This window comes from Tympanuchus pallidicinctus, unplaced genomic scaffold (assembly GCF_026119805.1).
Source record: "Tympanuchus pallidicinctus isolate F22 unplaced genomic scaffold, pur_lepc_1.0 scaffold23, whole genome shotgun sequence".
NCBI classification, from domain to species: Eukaryota; Metazoa; Chordata; class Aves; order Galliformes; family Phasianidae; genus Tympanuchus; species Tympanuchus pallidicinctus.
In genome coordinates this window covers 444,735-469,262 of record NW_026294740.1, presented here as the reverse complement: position 1 = coordinate 469,262, position 24,528 = coordinate 444,735, and the positions used below count along the sequence as shown (strand labels likewise).

The 24,528-nt window shown below is 40.8% G+C and overlaps 1 protein-coding gene and 2 long non-coding RNA genes across 4 annotated transcripts in view; 1 reads left to right on the top strand and 2 right to left on the bottom strand.

The window, feature by feature from the left end:
- The window catches only part of LOC128083191 (uncharacterized), a 234,202-nt gene that overhangs the window by 96,568 nt on the left and 113,106 nt on the right, over positions 1-24,528 (bottom strand). The window lies entirely within an intron of this gene.
- Positions 1-24,528, bottom strand: part of LOC128083190 (uncharacterized) — a 155,945-nt gene that overhangs the window by 52,072 nt on the left and 79,345 nt on the right. The gene's annotated exons all lie outside the window — the stretch shown is intronic.
- On the top strand, positions 1,251-17,559 carry LOC128083186 (myosin heavy chain, skeletal muscle, adult-like). The gene is made up of 38 exons (XM_052688197.1): positions 1,251-1,472; positions 1,561-1,704; positions 1,800-1,956; positions 3,093-3,120; positions 3,218-3,329; positions 3,418-3,510; positions 4,305-4,368; positions 4,531-4,629; positions 4,731-4,834; positions 4,912-5,050; positions 6,105-6,223; positions 6,323-6,472; positions 7,288-7,458; positions 8,206-8,515; positions 8,607-8,683; positions 9,167-9,254; positions 9,337-9,454; positions 9,542-9,665; positions 9,749-9,885; positions 9,983-10,238; positions 11,306-11,548; positions 11,655-11,831; positions 11,922-12,067; positions 12,157-12,247; positions 12,334-12,723; positions 12,960-13,086; positions 13,181-13,299; positions 13,525-13,721; positions 14,031-14,214; positions 14,293-14,458; positions 14,631-14,755; positions 14,973-15,281; positions 15,431-15,634; positions 16,179-16,304; positions 16,390-16,560; positions 16,647-16,751; positions 16,892-16,987; positions 17,389-17,559. Exons 1-38 carry the CDS (start codon positions 1,266-1,268, stop codon positions 17,542-17,544), a joined length of 5,829 nt encoding a protein of 1,942 aa, XP_052544157.1. The 5' UTR covers positions 1,251-1,265; the 3' UTR covers positions 17,545-17,559.

Here is a 24,528-nt window from a genome sequence, read left to right as displayed (position 1 = left end):
CAGCACTGACCAGCTGCCAGGCTGTGAGCCACCCATCTGGTATCACGAGAGGTAAGAACCTGATTTATTCATGCTTTTGGGTGGGATTTCTGTATGGATGAGCGATCGCCTTTTTTTACCCTGCATTCAAAGCCAGTGTGATTACAGTAGGCAGCTGGTGGGTGCTCATGGCTGGTGAGGTTTTCAAAAGGTTGTATTTCTATCTTCCTGTCTCTGATGGCAGACCAGAAAATTCCCATTGGAATACTCTTCATTTCTGCTTAACTGACCAAACAGGGAGTGAGGCGTGCCAGCTTCACATCATTGCAGCAGTAGAACTGGAATAAGATGAATCAAGGAGAAAATAAAGGAAATAGAAAATAGAAAATTGTATATTTTTCCTCAAAATGTTATCAATTAATAAATCATCTGAGAATACAGACCTTCTTACAATCTTTGTAAAATGTCAAAGCCCTCTTATATATTCATTTAATTAAAAAAATAATTCATTTAATAAAATAAAAAAAAATATTAGCTGTTGAACAGAGGGAATCAATTTTACTAAAGTATCTAGAAACTTTTCAAGTGCAGCTGGCAAAACTTAGCATCAAAACAAAACATCTAAAGAAACACTCTTATTTTATTAAAATTTTGAAAGCTCACCTGTTACTAGACTTTTTTCCAGTATGTATTTATTTGGGAGCTCCATACAGGCATAGCAGTTCCAAATTCAGTTTTTGAATTTTGTTTCACCCAAGCTATAACTTTGGAGTTGACATTATTTGGATATTGTGCTTATGAATAGCAATTGTATAAACAAATTAAATTATGACAGAGTATTAAAAGTCACATAACCTATCCTTTTCCTAATCTACAGTTTTTCAGAAATGATCCTCCACTTTTTATCCTTCTATCAAAATGTTCCACATGTAATTCCACTATTAATGTTATCTTATTGAAAGTTGCTCAGCAACTTCACTCTCATGTCACAGACACACTGTTCCTAAAGATCCAAAACTGCAGTTGTGAAAGGCTGTAATCTGAAGATCTAGACTACATCAGTTATAACCCTGTTGTCTAAATCAACCTACAGATTAGGATTTCAGTTAGGTCATTTTGTTGTCTTAAATATTGGAGTATGAATAAAAACCACATGACGTGGTAAAAGATGTGGTGAAAGACACTGAATATAGAAATTTTCCCTGTCTTACAAAAGATATAAATAGCGTTACATTATTTCTTCCCATTAGAGTCTTCAGCTGAGGTGTCTTCAGTGAAGAGCAGCCATGGCTTCTCCAGATGCTGAGATGGCTGTCTTTGGAGAGGCCGCTCCTTACCTCCGAAAGTCAGAGAAGGAAAGAATCGAGGCCCAGAACAAGCCTTTTGATGCCAAGTCATCTGTCTTTGTGGTGCATCCCAAAGAATCCTTTGTGAAAGGGACAATCCAAAGCAAAGAATCCGGGAAGGTCACCGTCAAGACTGAAGGTGGAGAAGTGAGTGAAAAGAAAGACTGAGGGACGCCATTTGATTTCCACAGTGGTCTCTGAGCTGACATGCAGGGATTTGTCTTTTCTTTGGCAGACTCTGACCGTGAAGGAAGATCAAATCTTCTCCATGAACCCTCCCAAGTACGATAAAATTGAGGACATGGCCATGATGACCCACCTCCACGAACCCGCTGTGCTGTACAACCTCAAAGAGCGTTATGCAGCCTGGATGATCTACGTAAGTACCAGCAGCTCTCTTCCTGGGCTGGTAGCTGGGGAGGACTGCTGTGCCAGGCTGAGTGGAAGCCAACGTGCCGTGTCCCTTCCTCGCAGACCTACTCGGGCCTCTTCTGTGTCACTGTCAACCCCTACAAGTGGCTGCCGGTGTACAACCCGGAGGTGGTGTTGGCCTACCGAGGCAAAAAGCGCCAGGAGGCCCCTCCACACATCTTCTCCATCTCTGACAACGCCTATCAGTTCATGCTGACTGGTGAGTGACTCCATCTATCTTGGAGTGATCGCTCCACAGAATTCTTACAAAGGAGAATTCTTATGAATATGAGACAGCAATGTGCCCTTTCCACAAGGAAGGAAGGCTAGGGGTAAAATGGACTCCGTTAGGCAAAGCATTATCAGCAGATTGAAGGAGGCAATCTTTCCTCTTTACTCAGCACTCATGAGCCACACATGGAGAACTATGAGCAATTTTGAGTTCCCTAGTATGAGAAGGACATGGAAGTGTTGGAATGAGTCCAGTGAAAAGCCACTAAACTGATGAAGGGATTGGAGCATATCACCTATGTGCAAAGGCTGGGAAAGTTGAGATTTTTAGCCTGAAGAAGAGAAGGCTTGAGGGAGATCTTTTCAGTGGATATAAAAACTTGAAGGGAGGATGGAAAGAGAACAGAGCCAGGCTTTTATCAGAGGCGCCCAGGGAGAAGACAAGAGGCAAGGGGTACAAACTGAAACACATGTGGTACTCTCTCATCATTAGGAAACACTTCTTTACTATCCAAGTAATTGAGGACTGGAATAGATTTGCCAGACAGGAAGTTGTAGAGTATTGATCATTGGAAATACTCAAAAACTGCCTGAACAACACATTGGACAACCTGTTCTAGGAGGCCCTGCTTGGGCAAGGTGGTTGATAATAACCCTTCTTGCCTTATTCTGTGATTCTGTCAAATTCTATAGCAGAACTAGAAATTTTTCAAAGCTTTCATTGTTCTGTCCACACAGTTCAAAGCTTTTCTATCTTCACAGCATTCTTACTCCTATTCGAAATGAAAGACAACGTGCAAAGTGTTGTTTTGTTTGTGCTTTTATTTTTTTTTTAAGCCTAACTGAAGCATGTAGTCAAAAACATAAAAGGAAGGATTAATAGGAAAACAATTTAGAGGAAGAATTTTTCCTTTTCTGTGCACACATTATTTGCTTTCTTTTTTTTTTTTTTTTTTTAATTTAAATGAATTGAAACTAATCTGGATTTCTCATTGGTTTGTCTTTGTACTTTAGATGTAAGGCTTGACCTTAGTGAGCTTAAATTTTAATTCACTTAAATTTACCTGTGTACCATTCCTTCTTATTCACTGAGTTTTATGTCCCATATTTCTGTTTCTTTCACAGACCGCGAGAATCAGTCGATCCTGATCACGTAAGTACGCTCCTGCTCGGGTCCCTGCGGGGCTGCCCTGTGCCAGGGGACCTTCTCCCTGACCTCACGCTCTCTGCTTCTCTGTTTGGCTCGACAGCGGAGAATCCGGTGCAGGGAAGACTGTGAACACGAAACGTGTCATCCAGTACTTTGCAACAATTGCAGCTAGTGGGGAGAAGAAGAAGGAGGAGCAGCCTGGCAAAATGCAGGTACATTAAGAGATACTGGCTTGAATCAATGCTTTCTTCTGTTCCTCATTTTTAGAAAGTATACCCAGTAACAATTATCATCATGTAGGGAACACTTGAGGATCAAATCATCAGTGCCAACCCACTGCTGGAAGCCTTTGGAAATGCCAAGACTGTGAGGAATGACAACTCCTCACGCTTTGTAAGTTTTGTTTGAGCAAATATTTTCTGAATTATAATAAGCAGGAGTTTACGGCAGTTATCCTTTCCTGTTGTTCAGCCATCCATTTTACAGGAGTAAAACTGAATTTTCTTAGCATGATTTTAACACCCTGAAATTAGTTAGTGAGATTTTGAAATCAGTGCTTCTTTGAAAAAAAATTTATCTGTATTGCATTGGAGTACATATTAAATTAGCAGATCACCTGCTCATTCTCCTGCACTATGTTTTTATACAATATTCTTTAACCTTTCCTCATATTTTTGTTCAGTTACTACAGGACACACAAACAAAAAAAGAAGAGGGAGTGAAGGAAGCAGGGAAGCAGGGAAGGAAGCAAGGAAGGAAAGAAACTTCTACCTGAATATATCTTTTCTGCATATCAAATTGATTTTATCATAATTCAAATCACTTGATACCAAGACAGATTTACACAGCTGTACTAGTTAAATGGATATTCCCATATCATTCAAATGGCTGTTGTGTGTAGGCAGGATAGAATCAGATGTGTTTGGGATAAGGTATAAATGGGCTAATGAAATCCACTCATTACTTTCCATCTGTATGTTCAGTTTACATTAAATATACAGCTGTGTCTCTATTGGTTATTTTCGTGGGCAAAAATTTAAAAGACTTTATCTTAGTGGTGAAAATACATGTGACTCATAAGAAAATATCTTCAGTAAGAAATCTTGCACCCAATAAAGAGCAAAATTCACCATTTCAGATGCATTTTTTATGTCATAAATTTTAAGACAATTTTTATCCATTCAAAGGGGAAATTCATCAGAATTCACTTTGGTGCCACAGGAAAACTAGCTTCTGCAGATATTGAAACATGTAAGACACTTTCCTCAACTATTTGCAATCCATACACTCATTCATCAGTATCCATCTATCCTTTTTACCCTGCCATCTAAACACCATTCCTTCTTCGTACCTTCTCCCTGCTTTCTCTTTTGCTGTTTCTTTATGTTTCTAATCTTTCTGTTTTCCCTTCAGATCTATTGGAGAAGTCCAGAGTCACTTTTCAGCTGAAGGCAGAAAGAAGCTACCACATATTTTATCAAATTATGTCCAACAAGAAGCCAGAGCTAATTGGTAGGAATGATGACTAACTTGGAGAAGATTGCTGAGCATCAGCTTATGGTATTACACACTTAACTGAACTATATCTGTTTGTTCCCTCTTCTTACTTTCAGACATGCTTCTAATTACTACCAATCCTTATGACTATCACTTTGTGAGTCAAGGTGAGATCACTGTTCCCAGCATTAATGATCAAGAGGAGCTGATGGCTACAGATGTAAGTAACATTTAAAAATGTTATGTCTATTGTAATCTCTCCCAGACAAATCTTTTACTTTACATTTTCTGTTGTAGAGTGCCATTGACATCCTGGGCTTTACGGCTGATGAAAAAGTGGCTATTTACAAGTTGACAGGAGCTGTTATGCACTATGGCAACCTGAAGTTCAAGCAGAAACAAAGAGAAGAGCAAGCAGAGCCAGATGGCACAGAGGGTACTAGCGAACTCTGTTGCTGACCTATTAGGAATAGAAGCAGTATTAACAGTAATTTAAAACTTAGAGAAGAGTGGAAATGTGTAAAAAAAAGTATCTAGATGGAGCTGGTACCCAATGGAGCTAGTATAAAACTGCCATCCTTTTTTCAAGGACTACCTATCAATCTGATGAATGGATTGCGTGAGTGTCCATTAATTCCGTTCTGGGGTTCATAGTTTTAGATAGCACAGTCTGATGTGCTCATATTGGATAACCGCTAACCGGAAAATGTTTTCATAAAACATATTTCTAGCTGCTTGTTTTTTCCTCCCAATTAAGTAGGTGCACTAAATTCACTGTTTATAAACACATAATAGAGATTTTTTCTCAGGAATAAAGGGTACTCTGATTTCTTCTCATATGGACATTCAGACTTGAAGCTATCCTTGCATAACAAAATTCTTTGAACAGCAGTCTAAGTGAAGCATAGGTACATATGATAGACTAGGAAAGAAGTGACTTAGATCTTCTGTTTCTCAGCTGATTACTTCATGACTTGAATATTATATAATGTAGACATGACTTAAATAAATTCAGTCCTGACAATTTTTGCCAGTAATTTTGGAATGCATTCTTTTTGAAGGGCATTTCTGCTGCCAAAGAAATATGCAGGGAGCCTAAGTGCCCAAGTATATATTTTGTATTACAGTCAGGTAGCAATCGTCATAACACCTTGGTGGTTGTGTTCCAGGCTTATAGATACCAATTAGCTCTAGATAGATGGGAAAGCTTTAGTTTTCAGTGTGAATTTTCAGTAAAGAATTTGTTTCTAGATGATTCGGAGAAGATTTGCAAAAACACAAATGCCAGGTAGGCATCCTACTCTGAATTATGTTCAAAACAAAGATGAATTTTCATTCAGTGACTGCCATACGTCCTGTGAAACATACAGCAAGTAGAAGTTGATCACAAGAACATTTGATATGGCAATAGCTTCAGAAAGGGTTTATTCTTCAATATTCTGCATATCTTGTTAATCTTAATTTTTCTATCTCCTTCTCCTGCTATTTAGTTGCTGATAAGGCTGCCTATCTGATGGGTCTGAACTCAGCAGACCTGCTCAAAGCCCTGTGCTACCCCCGTGTCAAGGTTGGGAATGAGTATGTGACCAAGGGTCAAACCGTGCAGCAGGTAATAAACAGCTGATGACTGAGAACCTCTGTCTTGTAAGACTGGCACATTTTGCTTTATATATTGATTTTTCTTCTGCTGCACTCTTCTTTGTTTTAGGTGAACAACTCAGTTGGTGCTCTGGCAAAGGCTGTCTATGAGAAGATGTTCTTGTGGATGGTTGTTCGCATCAACCAGCAGCTGGATACCAAGCAGCCCAGGCAGTACTTCATTGGTGTCCTGGACATCGCTGGCTTTGAGATCTTTGATGTAAGGAGTACATGTTTGAGGTCTGCTTTTAGAGAGTGAGATTATAATGTCAGAGACTTCCAAGCAATAATATTCTAAATATCTTAATCATTTTGCAACTGCCCATGCCATGAGCTCATTGCCCCCACCAGATCAAGCTGCCCAGGCTCCCATCAACCTGGCCTTGAACACGTCCAGAAACTGGATATCCACAACTTCTCTGGACAACCTGTTCCAGGTCCTCACCAACCTCTGCAATAGCAGTTATGTTGTTTGCATAGAAGTAGCAGTTACAATTCTATATGCGGTAATATTTTAATATTTATCTTAGAGAAATGATAACAATTACAAAAAAAAAAAAAAAAAAAAACCATGCATACATATATGTATGTAAATATGAATATGTATAAAGAGCTTATGGATTCAGATCTTAAGATTTGGAAATCCAGTGACAAATATATAATAGGTTAAAGATGTGAGATTTGTTTAAAAGACAAGCAAGTTACTGGATAAATGACTGATCAGAGAGATCAGATAATTACTGATAAAACTGAAAGCATACAGTGGTGTTTTTTTTTTTTTTTTTTGTCTGAATAAAGAAAGGTAGAAGTACTTTAATAATTTTAGGAGATTCATCAGGAATCCTGTCCTCATTAAGTAGGTATTTCTTCAGGGAACTGCTGTGATGCAGTGATGTTATGTAACTACATTTTAACAAGAGAGGTGTATAAAAGATTAAAATTATAAAGAAATCATACAGTAATTGTTCATCTTAATAACTGACATGTTGTTTATTTTGTTTTGTTATGTTTTGTTTTGTTTTTGGCACTGGAAAGTTCAACAGCTTGGAGCAGCTGTGCATCAATTTCACCAATGAGAAACTGCAACAGTTCTTCAACCACCACATGTTCGTGCTGGAACAGGAGGAGTACAAGAAGGAAGGCATTGAATGGGAATTCATTGACTTTGGGATGGACCTGGCTGCCTGCATTGAGCTCATTGAAAAGGTAAATTTTTAATTCAGAATGTCCTGCATTTTCAGAAGGTAATCGTTGGAGGTTAACTGTTAAAAAAGTCCTCCTTTCTTCCTTGATCAGTTTAATGCACTCATTTTTAGGTAATGAAGTATCTCTTGACGTCTGCATTTGCTTATTTTTCATTACAATGTTCATGAATAACTATGGAAGTCATTCTTTACACACCTTCTCTGCATGCAAGATGTCTCTGCTTATTTTATTAAATTATTTCAAAAATATACAGCAGCTCCTAAAGTAAAATAAATGAATTTCCTTAAGGTTCTGGAATTAATTTATTTGTTGAACAATACTTTTTTTTTTTCTTGATGGTTCATAGTAAAGTTCAATCTCAGTCTGTTCTTTTAGAGCAACAGAATGAAAGATATTTCTTGTAGTGCTGTATAATTTAGGTAGTTGCTTAAAAATACAAAAATGAACTAAACATAAAATGGAAACATTTGTGAATGTTTTTAAATATGATTATGGATTTTGTGATTTTTTTTAACTTGATTTTTTGCGTTAAAAAAAGTCCTAAATGATTTTAATGACTCCTAAATTTAGAGTCAAGCAGGTGAACCTCAGGTGATGTAAACTCACTTTTTAGAATGAAATTTACTTCAAATCAAGGATGTAAGTTACTTCTTCAGCTTCCTCTTCTACTACATTCACTTGAAGACCAAGTGGTGATCATATTATATTCTATATAATATTCTATTGTATGTATTGTAATATTTCCAGCCCATGGGCATCTTCTCCATCCTGGAAGAGGAGTGCATGTTCCCCAAGGCAACTGACACCTCTTTCAAGAACAAGCTCTATGACCAGCATCTGGGCAAGTCCAGCAACTTCCAGAAGCCCAAGCCTGCCAAAGGCAAGGCTGAGGCCCACTTCTCCTTGGTGCACTATGCTGGCACAGTGGACTACAACATCACTGGTTGGCTTGAGAAGAACAAGGACCCCCTGAACGAAACTGTCATTGGGTTGTACCAGAAGTCATCTGTGAAGACACTGGCCTTACTGTTTGCCAACTATGGTGGAGCAGAAGCAGGTCAGATTTCTAAAATTCTGAAGTTCTCACTTTCATAATATGTAAAGATTAACCTTACAAAAATGAATATAAAACACATTTGTTTTTAAAGAGGCTAGTGGTGGTGGTGGCAAGAAAGGTGGCAAGAAGAAGGGTTCTTCATTCCAGACTGTCTCAGCTCTTTTCCGGGTAAAGTATGAATCTCATTATCATTATAATGACATGAAAACAGTTATGGATCTGAGTTGTCTGAACTTCCATTCTCACAACATTTGTTTTATGATGAAAAACCAATAAGTATAAATTGCGCAGATGTTATTTCACTGCCTTTTCATCTTTATTTTCTGCTCACATTTATGTTTCGAGTACTCTTCAGGTGACTCCCTGAATTTGTTTCAAAATTTCACCTACATTGTCTATGAAAAAATTTGTTTTACCTGTAATGTAGTAAAAACAATGTTTATATATTGTCTTAAAATTTTTCATTTCCTCCAGATTATGATTCAGAGATTTAAACGTTCTGTTAATAAGATTACATAGAAGATTTCATTACATTTAAAGTTTGGATCTGAAAGCTACATTATCCAAAGATTCATTATATTCTTTTCACCTATAAACAGAGTGTGTAGAAGTAAAAAAATTTAATCTAAGCTTCTACTCATGATCCCACAGGAGAACTTAAATAAGCTGATGACCAACCTACGGAGTACTCACCCTCATTTTGTCCGCTGCATCATCCCAAATGAAACAAAAACACCGGGTAAGATGTTCCAGCAGAGACACTAAAGTCGTCTCCCTCGGTGGTGGAAACAGTGGCATTCATTTGTAAAATTAATTGTTAGGTGCCATGGAGCATGAACTGGTGCTGCACCAGCTGCGCTGTAACGGCGTGCTGGAGGGGATCAGGATTTGCAGGAAAGGATTCCCCAGCAGGGTCCTCTATGCAGACTTCAAGCAGAGGTAAGAGCACTCTGCCTGTTAGCATGACTGTAAGTAATGTCGAGATTTGGAAAGAATGGCCTTAGCTTTCTCTTTTGCTTGTCCCAGGTACAAGGTGCTTAATGCCAGCGCCATCCCCGAGGGACAGTTCATTGATAGCAAGAAAGCTTCTGAGAAGCTTCTTGGGTCAATCGATGTGGACCACACCCAGTACAAATTTGGTCACACCAAGGTACCAACTCTCCTCAACTCAGTCCCTGTATCTGTGTTTTGTTCTCTCTGACAGTGATGCACTGCAATGTTCTGTTTCTCCAGGTGTTCTTCAAAGCTGGGCTGCTGGGACTCCTGGAGGAGATGAGGGATGAGAAGCTGGCACAGCTCATCACTCGCACACAGGCCAGGTGCAGGGGCTTCCTGATGAGAGTGGAGTACCAGAGAATGGTGGAGAGGAGGTAGGTGTTCCCCATCTTCACTTAAAGGCACTTTGGGGAAAGTCCTAGTAATCATATCACACAAAATAATCAAATGTGCATTTTAATTATGCTTCAGAGAGTCCATCTTCTGCATCCAGTACAATGTTCGTGCATTCATGAATGTCAAGCACTGGCCCTGGATGAAGCTGTTCTTCAAGATCAAGCCCCTGCTGAAGAGTGCAGAGTCTGAGAAGGAGATGGCCAACATGAAGGAAGAGTTTGAGAAGACCAAGGAAGAGCTTGCAAAGTCTGAGGCCAAGAGGAAGGAGCTGGAGGAGAAAATGGTGAAGCTGGTGCAGGAGAAAAATGATCTGCAGCTCCAAGTGCAGGCTGTGAGCATCATTATTATTATTTTTATTTTTATTAAGTGAAATCATTCAGTAAGTTTTAAGCCTTCTTCTAGAGAGGAAACTACATTCTGTACCGCTTTAGTAAAATTTTTTAAGCCAAATAGCATGTATCTGAGGGTAAAATTCAGGCCACTTCCTTTCCACAGTCAGTGTTTACTATTAAAAACTGTTGGTTCAGCTCAAAAATAAATTCAAATTTCAATCTTAAATCCTACATGTAGCATCTTCATAATGTTCATGGCAGAAAACATAATTGTCACTGCTCTGTGCTTAGTTAAGTGGGATAATCATTCCATTGACAACTACTTCATCTTAGTTAAGTTATACATGTTAATAGCCTGGTGCCATTTCTTTTGGCATATCTCCTGAGCTACTGATCCCAGAAGATGTATGTGGAAATCCCATGATACTTGTAGTTTGTGACAATGCCATTTGGCCCCAAGATCATTTTTAAACAATATCTTTGTGCTGAAGTGTTTGTTTCAGAAAACTATCTGTGGTAGTTAGCTTCTGCTAAGTGTAACAGCTGTGTGTCAGTCTCTTAGAGTCACATATCTGGCTTTCATGTAAGCACTCATTTAGTGATGTTAATTTCAAAAACATTTTCAGTATACAGAAAAAAAGCTTCTTAGTGTATATGAGAAAAATTACCAGAAATGTAAAAATATTTTCTCAGTGATGGATGAACAAAGAAAAAGTATTTTCATTTCTCAGTACATCCACATAACTTTGAAAGTGACAATGGCGAAAAATGGAAAATTATGATAAGTGGTAAATTACTGGCATATTTGAATGGACAGTATAAAATGAATTGAATAGCCTACTGGCATACAGGAACTAAACACCATGACTGGGAATGCAAAAGGTCTGAAAAAATAACGCTAACTGAAAACTTATTCAAAATTTCTAATTTAAATTGTAACTGCGCAATATCTCCTTTGCAAATAGAAATTATATATGTCTTCCAGATCTATTCCTTGAGAATTAAATAGCCTTTATTCTTCTGTGTTAAAGCCAGACATTTTCAAAATAAACTGCTTTCCCCTCAGGAAGCTGATGCCTTGGCAGATGCTGAGGAAAGATGTGACCAGCTCATCAAAACCAAAATCCAGCTGGAAGCCAAAATTAAGGAGCTTACAGAACGGGCTGAGGATGAGGAGGAAATTAATGCTGAGCTGACAGCCAAGAAGAGGAAACTGGAGGACGAATGCTCAGAGCTGAAGAAAGATATAGATGACCTGGAGTTAACGTTGGCTAAGATTGAGAAGGAAAAGCATGCCACTGAAAACAAGGTACGAGGCAGAAGCTATCAATCACACTCCAGAAAAGAGCTCTGTGCTGTTATGAGAGTCGTGTACCTATTTAGCTTTAATTGAACTTGCTTCTTTCTCTTCAAAGGTGAAAAACCTCACAGAGGAAATGGCAGGCTTGGACGAGACAATTGCCAAGCTGACAAAAGAGAAGAAAGCCCTCCAAGAGGCCCATCAGCAGACACTGGATGACCTGCAGGCTGAAGAGGACAAAGTCAATACGCTGACCAAAGCTAAAACCAAGCTGGAGCAGCAAGTGGATGATGTAAGAACAAAAGCATATGGCTATTATAGGTTATTATATTTGTGGAAATAAACATGGCTGGCAGAGCACTGATGATCCCATTCTGTTTAGCTGGAAGGGTCTCTGGAGCAAGAGAAGAAGCTGCGCATGGACCTTGAGAGAGCAAAGAGGAAACTTGAAGGAGACCTGAAGATGTCCCAGGATACCATAATGGATTTGGAAAATGATAAGCAGCAGCTGGATGAGAAACTGAAGAAGTAAGTGAGGTTGTGGGACACCTGAGTGCTGGGCAGGTGCACGTAGGAGGTTTTGTTCAGGTGTTAACACAGTTTGTTTTGTGCAAAAGGAAAGACTTTGAAATCAGCCAAACCCAGAGCAAAATTGAGGATGAGCAAGCCCTGGGCATGCAGTTGCAGAAGAAGATCAAGGAGCTGCAGGCAAGTCTCTGGTCCTTCCCTTCTGGCCTTCAGAAAACAACTGAAGGAGAAGGACATGGGTGTGAAGGGTCCCTGATGCTCCCCAGGCCCGTATTGAGGAACTGGAGGAGGAAATCGAGGCAGAGCGAACCTCTCGGGCCAAAGCAGAGAAGCACCGAGCTGACCTCTCCAGGGAGCTGGAGGAGATCAGTGAGCGCCTGGAGGAAGCAGGAGGGGCTACGGCAGCTCAGATTGAGATGAACAAGAAGCGTGAGGCAGAATTTCAGAAGATGCGCCGTGACCTGGAAGAGGCCACGCTGCAGCACGAAGCCACGGCTGCCGCCCTGCGGAAGAAGCATGCGGACAGCACAGCGGAGCTTGGGGAGCAGATCGACAACCTGCAACGAGTCAAGCAGAAGCTGGAGAAGGAGAAGAGTGAGCTGAAGATGGAGATAGATGACTTGGCCAGCAACATGGAGTCTGTCTCCAAAGCCAAGGTACTGAAAATATATTAAAAAAACCCTTGAAAATAAATAATGTTGAATGATACCAATTTAATAATGTGACCTGGTTTACAATAAACAAATCTGTATAAAAAATGTATTTTTAAACTCAAAACCAATAGCATCATATTGTCTGCTCTGCTGGCCACTTTTTTATGATGAAAATTGTGCTGTTCATAATGCGGTTTACTACAGGTATTAATCTTGTTCATTCCATTTGATCTCCACAGGCAAACCTGGAAAAGATGTGTCGTACTCTAGAAGACCAATTGAGTGAGATTAAGTCAAAGGAGGAGGAGCATCAACGCATGATCAATGATCTCAGCACTCAAAGGGCTCGTCTGCAGACAGAATCAGGTGAGAGTGCATGAATTGTGAAATGGAACGGCATCCTTTAAATTTTTGGTTTTGGTCCCAAGTGGCAAGATTTCCTTTCTCTATGCTTTCTAAGGTGAATACTCACGCCAGGTGGAGGAGAAAGATGCTCTGATTTCTCAGCTGTCTCGAGGCAAGCAGGCATTCACCCAGCAGATTGAGGAACTCAAGAGGCACTTAGAGGAAGAAATCAAGGTGATATCTTTTCTTACAGCTCACTGATAAAAACATATTTTTCTCATTGCCTAACAGGGAAAGGGACTACTGTACGGAGTATGATTTGTCCTCTAGTCTTATATCTATCATTCATTGTAACACACAAAATTTCCAGTGGTCAAATTTGAATTATTAAATTAATTCACTGTGAGAGATTCTCCAGGATATTTATACTCAATATACTACTAATGTTTATTCCCTCAGGCCAAGAACGCCCTGGCCCACGCATTGCAGTCCGCCCGCCATGACTGTGACTTGCTCCGGGAACAATACGAGGAGGAGCAGGAAGCCAAGGGTGAGCTGCAGCGTGCCCTGTCCAAGGCCAACAGCGAAGTGGCCCAGTGGAGAACCAAATATGAGACGGATGCTATTCAGCGCACAGAGGAGCTGGAGGAGGCCAAGTATGTGGGGAGAGTGGGGAAGGCTGGCAGAAAGTTTTAACAGAAAATTGAAAGTACACACCCTGAAGTATTGCCAGTGAGAAGCCAATGTCGTGCTTTGGGATGGATGACAAAGAGGAGGAAAAATGCATCCTTTAATGTGTGTGGACTCGAAAATGAAAATATGCACGGAAGGCAGAAAATGGCAGTCAGAGAACTAAGGGTTGTAGATTACAGACTATGTAGTGGTTAGGTGCACTGTTAAGAAAAGCAAGAGAGTAAGATGTACTCTTTGTTTGCTGACTGTGGTATGCCCTTTATTCTTCCCAGGAAGAAGCTGGCACAGCGGCTGCAGGAGGCAGAGGAACACGTTGAAGCCGTGAATGCCAAATGTGCTTCCCTGGAAAAGACAAAGCAGAGGCTGCAGAATGAGGTGGAGGACCTGATGATTGATGTGGAGCGATCAAATGCTGCCTGTGCAGCTCTGGACAAGAAGCAGAAGAACTTTGACAAGGTATTCTGGGCTCCAGGCCTGTGTTTCCTGGGCACACAATGATTGTCGCATCCAAACTCACAATCTGTTTTTCCTCAGATCTTGGCGGAGTGGAAGCAGAAGTACGAGGAAACGCAGGCTGAGCTGGAGGCCTCCCAGAAGGAGTCTCGCTCCCTCAGCACAGAGCTGTTCAAGATGAAGAATGCCTATGAGGAGTCCCTGGACCACCTGGAAACGCTGAAGCGTGAGAACAAGAACTTGCAGCGTAAGTCGCTCAGCCTTTCCTGCTGGCAGGGCTTTCTCAGAAGCTCTCCTGCCCACCTCTCCACCTGGGTCTGTGCCTGCAGTGATGGGAGCAGAGCTCTTATGCTGGGGTCACAGGGCCTTTCCCTCTATGCTCTATACCTGACCATGTGAATGTTCATTCTTCTCTACAGAGGAGATTTCTGACCTCACGGAGCAGATTGCAGAGGGAGGAAAGGCGATTCATGAGCTGGAGAAAGTCAAGAAGCAGATTGAGCAAGAGAAGTCTGAAATCCAGGCTGCCTTGGAGGAAGCTGAGGTACATGCTCATAATCACTGATTTAGCATGTGGAGTCCTGTTTAACAGTGTGAAAGATAAAAGCATAGAGCAAATGTTATTGCTCTGTTTGTACTGGGTCTGAAGGTCTAGCATTGGTACACCTATCATGCTGAGTATAATAGTGCCTTTCCATTTCTTTCCTGTGAGATAATTTGGAAGAAAACTGTAAGAAAAACATATTTTTGTTATTATTCAGGCCTCCCTGGAACATGAAGAGGGGAAGATCCTGCGCCTTCAGCTGGAGCTCAACCAGGTCAAATCTGAGATTGACAGAAAGATAGCAGAGAAAGATGAGGAAATTGACCAGCTGAAGAGAAACCACCTCAGAATTGTGGAGTCCATGCAGAGCACCCTAGATGCTGAGATCAGGAGCAGGAATGAAGCCCTGAGACTGAAGAAGAAGATGGAGGGAGACCTGAATGAAATGGAGATCCAGCTGAGCCATGCCAATCGTGTTGCTGCAGAGGCACAGAAGAACCTGAGAAACACACAAGGAGTGCTCAAGGTAGGTTAAACTAAGAATGTACATATAGCTATCTGTCTTGCATGGCATTATACTGATATAATAATTACGTATCTAAACTATTATGGAATAGCACTAACTACTATTGTCCAACAGTTGTCTGCCATATTGTACTCCTTCCTTTTTTACAGGATACCCAGATACATTTGGATGATGCTCTCAGGACACAGGAGGACCTGAAGGAACAGGTGGCCATGGTGGAGCGCAGAGCAAACCTGCTGCAGGCTGAGATTGAGGAGCTACGGGCAGCCCTGGAGCAGACAGAGAGGTCAAGGAAAGTCGCTGAGCAGGAATTGATGGATGCAAGTGAGAGAGTTCAGCTCCTTCACACTCAGGTTAGATTCTTGGCTGAGAATACGAAAAATAAACATAGATATTTAAATAATGTGTAAGGTGATACACTTGTTGTTGCAATCTCTTCTTCAGAGTTGAACAGGCATTCTATAGGAAAAAAGAAAATTAACCCTGGAATTTTACTTCTCATTTTTCTCAAGATCATGAGGTGCCCTGGTCATCGTTTTCATTTTCTCATTTAAAATAGCCAATTTCAATATATCTTTGAGCAATCTTTTGTTTTTATTTCCAGACTTTTCTTCTTTGTAAGTTCTTGAATCATCCATCCCTTGTAGGAAGGATTTTAATCTAAATCTCAATTTTTGTACTTAGACAAAGAACAGTGTTATAGCTGTGTGAGTAGAATTGCATTCAGGAGTGCTTCTTCCTACTGTTCTTCTGTATATGCTCTGACAACATTAGACATTTAAAGAAGATGGTAATAATAGATTCTTAAATTGTAACTTCAAATTTAAGCAAAACAATTCTCAAATTAAGTGTTCTTTTTTGGAACAAAATGCAGAAAATACTTTTGATTTTAAATAGAACACGAGCTTGACCAACACCAAGAAGAAGCTAGAATCAGACATTGCCCAAATTCAGAGTGAGATGGAGGATACCATCCAGGAAGCCCGCAATGCTGAAGAGAAGGCCAAGAAGGCCATCACCGATGTGAGTTGGGGCATGCCTCCACTGCTGATGGTGGATGCATTCTCCCCAAATATCTCCAGTCACAAAGGGATTCTTTCTCCTCCAGGCGGCCATGATGGCAGAAGAGCTGAAGAAGGAGCAGGACACCAGTGCCCACCTGGAGAGGATGAAGAAGAACCTGGACCAGACGGTGAAGGACCTGCAGCTCCGTCTGGATGAGGCAGAGCAGCTGGCCCTGAAGGGAGGCAAGAAGCAAATCCAGAAACTGGAGGCCAGGGTGCGTAGGGCTGGTATTTGTGCAAGTGTATGCAATGCCAGGTCAGAGATAGCAGGGAAGCTCCAAATATGGACTTTTCATTGCAGGTGCGGGAACTGGAAGGGGAGGTTGATGCTGAGCAGAAGCGCAGCGCTGAAGCCATGAAGGGTGTGCGCAAGTACGAGAGGAGGGTGAAGGAGCTGACCTACCAGGTAAGGCTGATGGCATCTTTGTGTTGACACACACCTCTGCCAGAAAGTCAAGGTATTTTTCCATGAAGTCCAAGAGGAAATTTCATTTTGTGGTGTGGGGAAACCAATTCTCTCTCTTTCCTGCTTACCGTCTGCCTTAGTCTGAGGAAGACCGCAAGAACATTCTTAGACTCCAGGATCTGGTGGACAAACTACAGATGAAGGTGAAATCCTACAAGAGACAAGCTGAGGAGGCTGTAAGTATTTCTGGGAAAATAAGCAAGCTTTGCTTTCCATTGGTGGTGATAAATATAAGAAATTTGGAAAATACCATTGTTCATTGATGGGATGTTTCAGGATCTTTGTCATCCAGACAAACCACTCGTACCCGAGCACCAAATTAGCAGGATTGTGTACATAAATGAAAATATCAAGTAATGAAATAGCTACTCAATTGCAACATAGAACCAGTGCAGTTGGTTGTAGTGGAGTCTTGAATAAGGGAGGATGAGGAGGTCTTTGTTGGTCTTATGTATAGGCAGCAGTAGGCAGGAGACAGGGGGTCTGCACTCTCTCCCAAGGAATCCTTCTAAGCCTGGCCACGGGAGGACTGAAAACTCTGCCCGGTTCTCACCACCAACTCCCTCTCCCTGTACAGGAGGAGTTGTCCAACGTCAACCTCTCCAAGTTCCGCAAGATCCAGCACGAGCTGGAGGAAGCCGAGGAGCGGGCTGACATTGCAGAGTCACAGGTCAACAAGCTCCGAGCAAAGAGCCGGGAGTTTCATGGCAAGAAGATAGAAGAGGAAGAATGAAGATGTCATATTACAGCACAGTGGCCTGAGGAGTGCCCTCTGTTGCTATCCCTTATAATTTGTCGTTATAATCACCTCAACAGCTAGACAATAAAGTCCTCTGCATACGCAGCAGCAGAAGTGTGGCTTTTTGTTTGTTATAATTCAGTTCTGTAGGTATGTAAATTTGGAACATTTTCAAATGAACCTTTTTTTCTCTTTTATGGTTGGATAACAGTTTTCTTAGTTCATTCCCACAGTTTCTCTACTCTATCATACTATATTACTAATTATGGATAAACAGTAACAAAGTCTCCATACTGACAATAGGATAGCATCAGGACAGAGGCAGAAGGATTACATGGTCTATCCTAGCACAGTAAAAGTGCTTCTGCTTTGGGGACCTCTCTCCAAATGGGCAGAGTACACAGAGGCAGTCTGTGGTCTGTGCTGGTCCATTCTCACTTTGGAAGCTGGATTTGGAGCCATGATACCACTCATAAATAAACAAAGAAATAAACAAGCACATCAATAAGAAAAATCTGAAGTCCCAAATGTAACTATATGGCTCTGAGTCCTCATGGAGAAACCTATGCAAGGACTGAGCTGCTGCCTTCTCTGAACAAGTGGCCGTTTGTTTGCAAGCAATATTAAAAATATCAGGCAGGATCTATTACACAGCTTATTAGTGAAAGATGTTTTTAAGAATCAATTTTAAAGTAGAACAAATAATTTATTTGGATAAGATGACATGCCACTTTCTTACTTCTCTATTCTTTAGACCAACCAGTCCCAAACAGACATTTCCTATTATAAAATAAATGGGGAATGACTGTAGAAGCAAGAAAAAGAGGACTAACTATGGTATAAAGCCCTATGCAAGATAACATATACAGAAAGAATAACAATGCAGAAACTGCTGCTGTACTGTGGAGCTCTTTTAAGTTTTGAAATATTAATATAAAACCATAATAAATTTTTGTGAAGCGGAATAATGTGGAGCTTTGCATAAATACATATTAAAAAAAAAAAAAAAAAAGTAAAAGAATAGGTTTTTTAAATCTTGTAAGATAAGACTTGATCTGAGAATAATTCTGGGCACATTACATACTAACAGAACCCTGGATGGACAGAGAAGCAAAAGTCACTCAGGTGCTTGCTGGTCTGGAAGTTTAAAACAGAAGACAGCTGATGATGTGAATGGCAAGCAGCACTGGAGCTAGAAAAATGGAATAGCCATCCTGGCAGTGCTGGACCCTGGTACATCATGTATCTGCTGTGGGTAGTACTAATGTCAGTATGCACAGTACAGGAACTCCTATGCCCCTGAGGTCCTAGCTAGCTCTGCATCACTGCTTCCATGGAACACTTCAAGGAGCTGTGAAGCTGCTGGAGAAAGGAATTGGAGTTGCTGCCAGAGATGCGGAGGAAGGAGTGTGAGGAAAGACTGACACCAACCACAGCCAGCAGTGTACTTGCAGCACCAGCATTTGGGATCAGGAGGCTCTCTTTCTCCCAGGTACACTGAGCCTTAGATCCATGGAGTCCTCTCATGTTGTAACCAAATATGGATGTACTTTGCTAAGCAGCAACTAAATATATTGGAGGAGAAGATGACACCCTGCGTATGACTGCTCTTGAGAGACAGCATCTTTATGTGTGAAACTGTGAAAGTTGTATCCATGCCAGTGATATCTGGGATCCAAAGAGGGGAGACAGCCCCTCTCCAATCTTCATTCCCCAGCATGCTCCAAAAGGACGTGAGATTCTCTCTTTGTAGACAAAATCTTTTTTTCCACATATTGAAAGGCAGAAAAAAACCAATTTCTTAATTAAGATGAACATAACTCTAATTAAGCTCTTTTCATTTTGGTAATGCTATGAAAAACTTTTCCCTTGGATGTTAGCCCAAAGAATATTTGCACTGTTCAGTTCCTCCCATGAGAATGACAACGCAAAGCTGCACGGTGCAGAAAAGGACACACTGGCCAGTATTCAAGAACATCCTAGATTAATCTTCCCCACGCATGCTGCATGGAAACATCAGACAGCGAGTGCACTCTCCTGGTGGCTTGGTTATTTTATTTAGTTTAAATAACAAGAAAATAAAGCTTAATTCTGGAGACAGTGTCTTTCAATTGACAATGAACCACAGTAGGTTCAGGACCATAGTTTGATCCTTAAAATCCCAGTTGCCCTTGGACGATGTTACAATCCTTGTTCAAAACATGTCATGGCCTGACTGCGAAAGAATCTCAAAGCAGCTGAAAATGTTATGGCTTCTCTCTTGTCTGTAAGCAATTTCGTCTTGAGAATCTGTTACTAAATGCTCATCTGGTAAAAGGTAACATTACAGTTTCTCTGAATTATGACATCTCAATCCAATTCTCTGTTTCAAACTGCGCACTGCACTGGGCTGACCTGGCCTTACCACTGAGCATCCCAGAAGGAAAGATCAGAGACTTCTTGGAATCAGAATGGAAAATTAATGGGAGGAGTAAGGAAAATTAGTTACTCCTCCCTTTGTGGTTTGCTGCCATATATGGAGAACAGGAGTCATTTTGTGTTGACACACTATTTCTGGAGTCAGGATGCTTGTGATTTGATAAGTGCTGATGCAAAGGTAACTGATCTTGGATAAAACTTTGATCCATAATAGGCATAAAGTAATGTCTTAAGAGAAAGTTTAAAATAGATGCAGCTGATGGGCTCTGTTAGAGCTGCTGCCACATATGGAGATCTCTTACCTACTACAGCTTGGAAATGAAAAAATGAGTAAGAGTAAAGAAGATAAGAAGACATTAAGAAAGATAAGGAAAGAAGGAAAGAGAGAAAGAGAGCAAGAGAGAAAGAGAGAAAAAGAGAGAGAAGAAGGAAAGGAAGGAAAGGAAGGAAAGGAAGGAAAGGAAGGAAAGGAAGGAAAGGAAGGAAAGGAAGGAAAGGAAGGAAGAATGATCTGTCAGTAACATCTGTACTTACAGATAGGAAAGGGGATACACACTGCTTTTATGAACACAGTCTCTCATGACTATTTCCTGACTACTTGAAAACTCGTCTAACTAAACACAATGCCTTGGAAAACATACCTCTTTCTGAGTCTCCTTGGTCCCGGTACTGCTGGAGAGATGGGCAATCTGATGCTTCCTCACAGCCCAAGTCCTTGCAAATCATGGTGTCAAAGTAAGTGAACCAAAAACAATGTAAGTGAGCTGCACTTAGGAAAAAAAGACGTACTGGTGGGGAACTGGGAAGGCTGATAAGGTGTGGAATGCTGCTGGAATTGCTGACTAAGGACAGATAGAAAGACCCTGCATGAGACAGATAGTACATTATAAGCAGATAACTTTCTGAGATACATATATGGTGAATGTGACCTTCATGCAAACATCTACCAAGCGTAGAGCAGTAAGGTCATGGTCCTTCTCCTTGTATCTCCAGTCGGGCCACAGCACTGGCAAAAATTAGTCCTGCATGGCAACTACATTATAGCACAACAGAATCACAATGCTCTGAGTAAGGCAACAGAGAATGTAAATTCCTGTTTCAAGATGTTTTTTCCTTACAGAAAGCTGGATCAAAAGAGATACAGTGCCTGTGTAATTTCGATTTATGCCATCAAAACAGTCAGGCTTGAAAATGAAACCAAAATATTTACATGCAAGCATCTTAAAGATCCTACTGTAGAATTGAAGAATCATCTAGTCCAACACCCCTGCCAGGGTCAGGGGCATTTTCAGCAGGTTAGGGAACGGCCTGGAGAGGAGCTCTGCAGAGAAGGACCTAAGTGTTCTGGTGGACGTTATGCTGACCACAAATCAGCATTGTGTCCTTGTGGGCAAGAAGGCCAATGGGACCCTGGGGTGCATTAAAAGGAGTGTGGCCACTTGAATGAGGTGATCCTTCCGCCCAGCTCAGTCCTGGTGAGGTGACATTTAGAATATTGTGTCCAGTTCTGGTCTCCCCAGCCCAAAAAAGACAAGATCTCTTAGATGGAGTCTTAGTGGAGGGTCACAGAGATGATGATGGAGCAGTTCCTGTATGTGGGAAGGATGAGTGACCTGGCTCTGTTAGGCTGGGAAAAAGGAGACTGAGAGGGTATCTAATTAATTATTCTGAATGTCTAAAAGGAGGTGGGAGGCAAATGGATGAGTCCAGACTAGAGCCTTGGAGGTGTGTAGTGATAGGACAAGGAGCTACGTACTAAGACTTGGCCATAGGAAGTTCCATACAAACATGTGGAAGAACTTCTTTACAGTAAGATTATGGAGCACTGGAGAGGTTGTGGAGTCTCCTCTGGTGATATTCAAGACCATCTGGATGCCGACTTGTGTGACCTATTGTAGGATACCTACTTCAGCAGGAAGATTGGACTAGATGATCTCTTAAGGTCCCTCCCAAATCCTGCAATTCTGTGATTTTGTGAATGAGATCAAGTTGCTCAAATCCCATTCAACCTGGCTCTGAACCTCTAAGGATGGGATGGCTACAGCATTTTTGAGCAACCCCTTGTGGTACAAAATTTCTTTCTTAATAATCTAAATAAGGTCTCTTTCAATTTGAAACCATTACCTCTTGACTGAGCACTAAAATCCCTGGTAAAAAGCATTTTACTATCTTTTTTGTAGACCTCCCTTAAGTACTGAAGTATCTTGTCTTCCCAGACCTTTGTCTTCACCATGCTAAACAACCACAGCTTTATCAGCCTCTCTTCGTAGGTGAGATGCTTCAGGCCTTGGATCATTTTTTATGACACTTTTCTGGACTTGCTCTAATAAGCCAACATGTCTCTTTTGCTGAGGGCACCAGAGCTGAATGCATTACTCCAGATAGAACCTCATGAGAGTAAAAGAGAGGGAGAAAATCACCTTTCTTGATCTGCAAGCAACACTTCTGTTTATGCAGCCCAGGATACAATTTGCCTTCTGGGAAACAAACACTCTTGGCCAGTTCACATCCTATTTTTCATCTACTAATATCCCTCCGCCCTTCTCTGCAAGGCTTCTGTCAATCAAATCACTACTCAATCTGTACCAATGCTAGGGATTGCAATGGCTGATGTGAAGGACCTTTGGGTAGGACCTGGTCTGGCTGGAAAAATGCCTTCCCTCTGTTATATAAACTAATCCACAAACCTTGGAGCCATCCACAGACTTGCTGAGAGTACACTCCAATCCATAATCTACATCATTAAAGAAAATGCTGAATAATGTCAGCCCCACAACATACCCTTGAGGAATACTACTTCTTATTGGTTTTTATTTGGACACTGAGGCATTCATTATAACCCTGCAGATGAAACATATCTTATAATTTTTTCTCTCTCTTACTAAAAGCTAGCTGTTTGCTGTTTCTTATTTTGAATGGATACTGGTTTCTGTTGTCTCTGTTTCACTCTTCTACATCTCAGACATTTCCAGAGAGCATCTTCTCCTGCACATGGACTTCTCAGTCTTTATGAACCATCAATTTCTGTGTAACAGTGAGTGGTGGAAAGAACATTCTCTATGTCAGTCTCATTTGAAATCTTCCTCATATGTCATCCTTTCAAATTTGCTATGGTGTCAGGAGGAGTTTAAATAACAAGCTAACTCTGATGCACTTTCAAGAGCTGCTTATCCTGATATTTCAGGACATGATGGTTTTTACCTTGCTTTCCACCACTAAGGTAATTGCCTCCCCACATTATCTGTCACTGTAGTTTTTCAGGAAGCTGCTCAATATTTGCACTGAGAAAAGACAGCATAACCTTTACAAAACTGCATTTTTCAATCTTGCATCCTAGAAGTAACTATTTTGATTTCTTTAAATTGAAGTTAGATCACAGATGTACCAAACACTAAGAATAGTGAGACTTGAAGAGAGAAAAAACACCTGTTCATACCACAGACACAAACGAAAACCACCACCAACAAGCAGTGTCTTGGGGCTCTAGTTCCATGCATTTTGACTAATATGTCAAAGCCCATTCTGAACTGTCTTACATCCTGAACAATGTGTACAAGTGTATCATTAGCAGCTTTCTTCCAGGTCAGTTAATGTTTCCTGCATGAGATTCTCTGTTTGGAATGGCAGAACAGATTTATAAAGCACATTTCCTAACCAGACAGTGTGTTGTAGCAGCCACAGTATGGTATACTAATCACCTTCAAGAAACACAAAAAAGTTCCCTCACTTTAACTAGTCTAATTCACTTAGTCTGACCTAATTTCTATCAGTTTCTAAACAGAAAATATGTCCTTACCATTGTCATGGTCCAGTGCTCAGCTGCATCTTAGCAGACGTGTGGGGAAGAGAAGCATTGCTCTAGAAAATTAGAGCACCGGCATTTCTTTTCGGGTTGTACTGACATTCCTGGGAGCTCTCATTTTACACTGAGGGCAGCAGAAATGCTGCTGGCAGCAGAGGCTGGCATTCTCTGTCAGTTGGTTCATCAGAGGTCCACAGGAGGCACTGATCCGTCTGGCATGCCCAGCTCATACTGAGAGTGTGGCAGACAGCAACACATACAAACTGTAAATCTGATAGGGAACATTTTTATTTAAGTTGTATATCAGATAATCTGAAGAAGTGCAAAATTCAGTTTAAATTCAGTGTTTCTTTGTTCATGTGTGTTCTCTGTAAACTTTCAAAATGTAGATTGTTACATGGCAAGTATGCCTCTGCATCTCTAAGCGTAATAGCGTTTGCCACAACTTCAGTCACACTGAAAGTGACATAACCTAACGTGGGAGAGCAATCCCATCAACCAGCATCACTGGGACTAACCTGTTCCAATTTGAATAAAGTATATAAAGGATTATCATGGCCTGGTCTCAAGCATCAATAAATATCTATATTTATAGATGTCAATCAAAAGCATTTTATGATCAGTAAAGGAAAAGAAGGGTGTTTCAGAAAAGATAAATATATTATTTGCTCTGTTTTTTACCCCAAAAGGGAGGAAGTTTCTAGAAAAAAATAACATATATTAATTGAAAAAAAATGCAAGGGACCTTATCAACTTAA

Coding starts and splice junctions, on each gene's coding strand:
- LOC128083186 (XM_052688197.1), top strand. CDS start 1,266: ATGGCTTCTCCAGATGCTGAGATGGCTGTCTTTGGAGAGGCCGCTCCT. Junction 4,369..4,530: donor TTCTGCAGATATTGAAACAT/GTAAGACACTTT, acceptor TTTTCCCTTCAG/ATCTATTGGAGAAGTCCAGA. Junction 4,835..4,911: donor AGGAGCTGATGGCTACAGAT/GTAAGTAACATT, acceptor TTTCTGTTGTAG/AGTGCCATTGACATCCTGGG.